Source organism: Poecilia formosa, unplaced genomic scaffold (genome assembly GCF_000485575.1).
Source record: "Poecilia formosa unplaced genomic scaffold, Poecilia_formosa-5.1.2 Scaffold624, whole genome shotgun sequence".
NCBI classification, from domain to species: Eukaryota; Metazoa; Chordata; class Actinopteri; order Cyprinodontiformes; family Poeciliidae; genus Poecilia; species Poecilia formosa.
Genome location: NW_006800563.1, coordinates 270,984 through 274,615, shown reverse-complemented (window position 1 = coordinate 274,615; position 3,632 = coordinate 270,984). Strand labels below are relative to the sequence as shown.

Below are 3,632 nucleotides of genomic sequence, written 5' to 3'. Positions count from 1 at the left end.
TAAGGGCTGTTCACTTTTTAAATGATCAACCCATTGTTTTTGAATTTTGGGGAATTTTTTTCTGTTTGACTTTCTGTATTGAGTTTATCTTATGTCATCTATCCTGAATTACTGGTCAAAAAGTAAAAAATTGTAAAGAGAAACATGTTTCTCCCAAAAGGAAGGATGGAAGGATGAAGATAGAAAATTCCCTAAAGCAACAGGTCTGATCTGATGTTTTTTTTCTTTTTGACCAGTTCAGACTGGTCAAAAAGTAAAAAGTTGTAAAGAGAAACCCAGAGCAAGAATCCTTTTATCACCGGTTTTTCTTCTACAATAGGTTATTCCTTATATGGACACATGCTGTTTTTTTCCCCCCCCAGATCTCAGTAATACCATGAAGAAACTGGACAGGAAATAGAATTGGTTCTTTTTTTAACTGACTTTTTAAATAGAAATTGTTTCTTTAAGTGGATTACTCACAATCTGTATCTTTGTTTAATTTGGACTTATTATCTTTATAACTTTCCATATAGAAATGCTGACAAATTACACTTCCTTGTGTGTTGTACTGTAATTTTTATGGTAAAATTCTGGTAGCAACAGCTACAAGTAATCTACCATAAAGGTTTTTTGGGGAGGGGTTTACAATAAAATGTCAATATATCATACAGTCTGACCGTGTTTTTCACTTACGTAGACTAATCTTTACGGTACCGTATATGTGTTGTTTTTATAGTAAGTTGTATAAAAATGTTTACAGTTCTGAACTGCTAAAGTCATGGTTGCCAATATATTATGCCTCAGACAATATGACCGTATTTGCAGCAAAACTGCATTTTCATTTTTTATTTTAACATATTTTAGGAAATACAGTATTTTACCGTATATTGGGAATTACGATAAATACAGCCAGCTGCAGTTGCCAGACATTTACCGTATTTTAGCAAATACGGTAAAAATACTGGCAGTTTTGGTTGCCAGGATTTTACTGTTTTTTCCAAAATACGGTAAAATTCTGGCAGTTTTGGTTGCCAGGATTTTACCATATCAAGACAGCAAAGTTCTGGCAACCACAGCTGCCAGTATTTTACCGTAAATTAGAGCCGTTTCTTTTTTCTTTTTCTTTTTTTTTTTTAGTTAGTGTGTACTATGTGCTACATACCTCCATATGTACCACACAAACCAGAAGACACCTCACTGCTTTATTTAGAGAGCTTCAGCTAGAACTCCCATATACTATCCCATGATTATGTCACTGTGTGGTTGAGGCAAGCGTCACATCGCATCCGTTGAAAGTTCACACGCAATGCTCCCCGTCATGTCAAACAAAATGATAACTATCCGCTCACATAGCCAGAGTCTCCTGCCATCTACTCGCATGCTTGCTCGCCTTTTGGTCAAGTGGCCAGTCACCACACGGTGGCCTAATTTATTTTTACATGCTAAATGTCGCAACACACGTATTCTGCGCAGCGACAGGAAATAACATATGTTTCTTCACAACTTTCTCCCAATTTATACACTTACCTTTGCGAATGTGATCTTCGATCACCTGGTCGAAGTCAAGCCGGTGGCATTTCCTCCACAGCCCCATGTTGGTGGAGTTATACTGCCTGCTGCATTCGTCTGCGGCGCTCATGGCGAACAGCTGCCTTCGGTTTCGGGCCAATAGCACCTTGTCCTCCCAGCGAGGCATGCTGACTCGGCTGGCCCGCAGCGGCAGGCTGTTGTTGGGGATATAGATAAAGCCCGGGTCCTTACGGCGGCTGGAGAAACTTCGGCATCGCTCCTTGTACCTTCTGGCGTCTGTCTCGTACCAATGATCCGAGCACATTGCCACGGCGAGCATGCCCAATGCACAAAGAGACAAGGAGAGCCCGGTGTAGAGCAACAACTTCCCGGCGGCCATACTCGCTCCTGTCACAGCCGCATCAGCACCTCGAGAGACGGACAGCTCCTCTGCAGTTTCCCTGCCGATTCAACTCACATCATCTTTGAAGAACAGCGGAATCATCATCCAAAAGTGGTGTTAGATGGAGGAACAGGGAGAATATTTCCTTTAGCAAGGCTTCAAAAACAATAGGCTATGAAATTCCAGTGGTAAGGTGCCCACGTCTTTCCTGCGTGCGCGTTTCTGCAGCAGTTCGACGGAGACAGAGAGGACACTATCTCATCTCAGGCGCGACCCAAAGCATCCATCTGTCTGAGGGCGACACCAACAAGCACGCAACACATCAAGGATGGCAACGAAGACTTAAGTTATTCACCAGAAGAGTACCATCGCAGGGATGGATGAATGAGATAATACCGAGAAGTACACAATCAGATGGGAATTATATCAATTTAACCCAAATTAAAAGAATCTAACAGTATAAATAAATCAGGACTAATCGATTTCAGCTGCATGGGCCTCTTAGATTAATATACAAGAAGGTTACCTGATGAGTCCTCACAAACCAAATCTCAGGCCATCACCAGTCTGCAACCACGACACGTCTGATGTGATAACAGCTGCCACAGAGAAGCCCTGAGCATGGACTAATCAGGAGCATGCGTGAAGAAGTGCTACAGCTTTGTCTCTTTTATTTGATGCAGTTATCCAATTCATTAATTAAACATTATGGCTGCAAGTTAATAACACTGAAATGAAGAACAAACACAATGCACAGAGTTGATTGTTGCGGCCGCTTAAAAGCAGTAAACAACAAACAAACAAACAAACAAACAAACAAAAAGCAAAACAAGTAGGACTTTGACTTCAACGCCGTTTCAAGAAACATTTGGTCCCAAATGGTCTGGGTGAATTTTTCCTGAGCAAATTTTAATAATCTTAGCTTAAAAATTAACAATTAAATTTTTCACTCACTTTGGTATGTTGGATGGTTGAAACAGAGAAAATGTCTGTTTGATTAATTAGGATACAGCAGGGCCGTGCAGAGATCTTTGAAGGGGCAGGGGCTCAAAGTTAAAAAGGGTATATTGATAAAGTTGCTATTTCTACTGCTGACAGAGTGCTGAACTGAGACTGTAGTTGTTAAAGAGACCATAGGTCACTGGCTATGGAATAAGATGATTTTATGCTATTTTACTAGGTAAAATAGCATTTTATTTAGTAAGATAAAATTTTATTTTATTTAGTAAAATAAAATGCTAAATAAAATATCTGACTGTCTAATCACCATAGCAGACTGCTTTAAAGATCAAAAAAGCTCAGAGTGTCATGTTATGTTGGTTGGAGTTGCCCAAATGCAGGAAACTGAGGTGGCCAGTGAATTATGAGATTTAAAGACGGGTAAAGAAAGCAAATTCACAAAGATCAATTGGAGAACTGCAAAAAAAAAAAACAAGGAAAGAAAACCAGTAAGGAGAAAACACGAGGAGAACACAAGACAGTATGAGGAGGTGACAGGAGACATGACTGAGATATATCAAGGCAAAAAAAAAAACTAGCAGCAGGTAGGCCCCTCCAGACATTCAGATGGATGCATACATGGTTGAATTGTAACACAGAACACACTGTAAAAAAGGTCCGTAAATTTTACGATAAAAATGGTAAAATACCAACAGTTTCTGACCGTAACATCCAAAACATTTTATTACTGTAGAAAATACATGGAATCACCGTTAATCAACACTGTAAAATAAGTCCA

General features: G+C 39.7%; 1 protein-coding gene across 2 annotated transcripts; it reads right to left on the bottom strand.

Annotated features, from left to right (window-relative positions):
• Positions 1 to 345: 345 nt before the first annotated feature.
• On the bottom strand, positions 346 to 2,535 carry LOC103130321 (transmembrane protein 178B). Of its 2 annotated transcripts, none has more exons than XM_016665811.1 (2): positions 2,421 to 2,535; positions 346 to 2,185 (listed from the first exon to the last, which is right to left on the bottom strand). In XM_016665811.1, the coding sequence occupies exon 2, from the start codon at positions 1,889 to 1,891 to the stop codon at positions 1,418 to 1,420; it is 474 nt and encodes a 157-aa protein (XP_016521297.1). In that variant the 5' UTR covers positions 1,892 to 2,185; positions 2,421 to 2,535; the 3' UTR covers positions 346 to 1,417. The 2 variants fall into 2 exon arrangements, with proteins under 2 accessions (XP_016521297.1, XP_016521298.1); XM_016665812.1 differs by having other exon boundaries at positions 346 to 2,181.
• Positions 2,536 to 3,632: the final 1,097 nt, after the last annotated feature.

Coding starts and splice junctions, on each gene's coding strand:
- LOC103130321 (XM_016665811.1), bottom strand. CDS start 1,891: ATGGCCGCCGGGAAGTTGTTGCTCTACACCGGGCTCTCCTTGTCTCTT.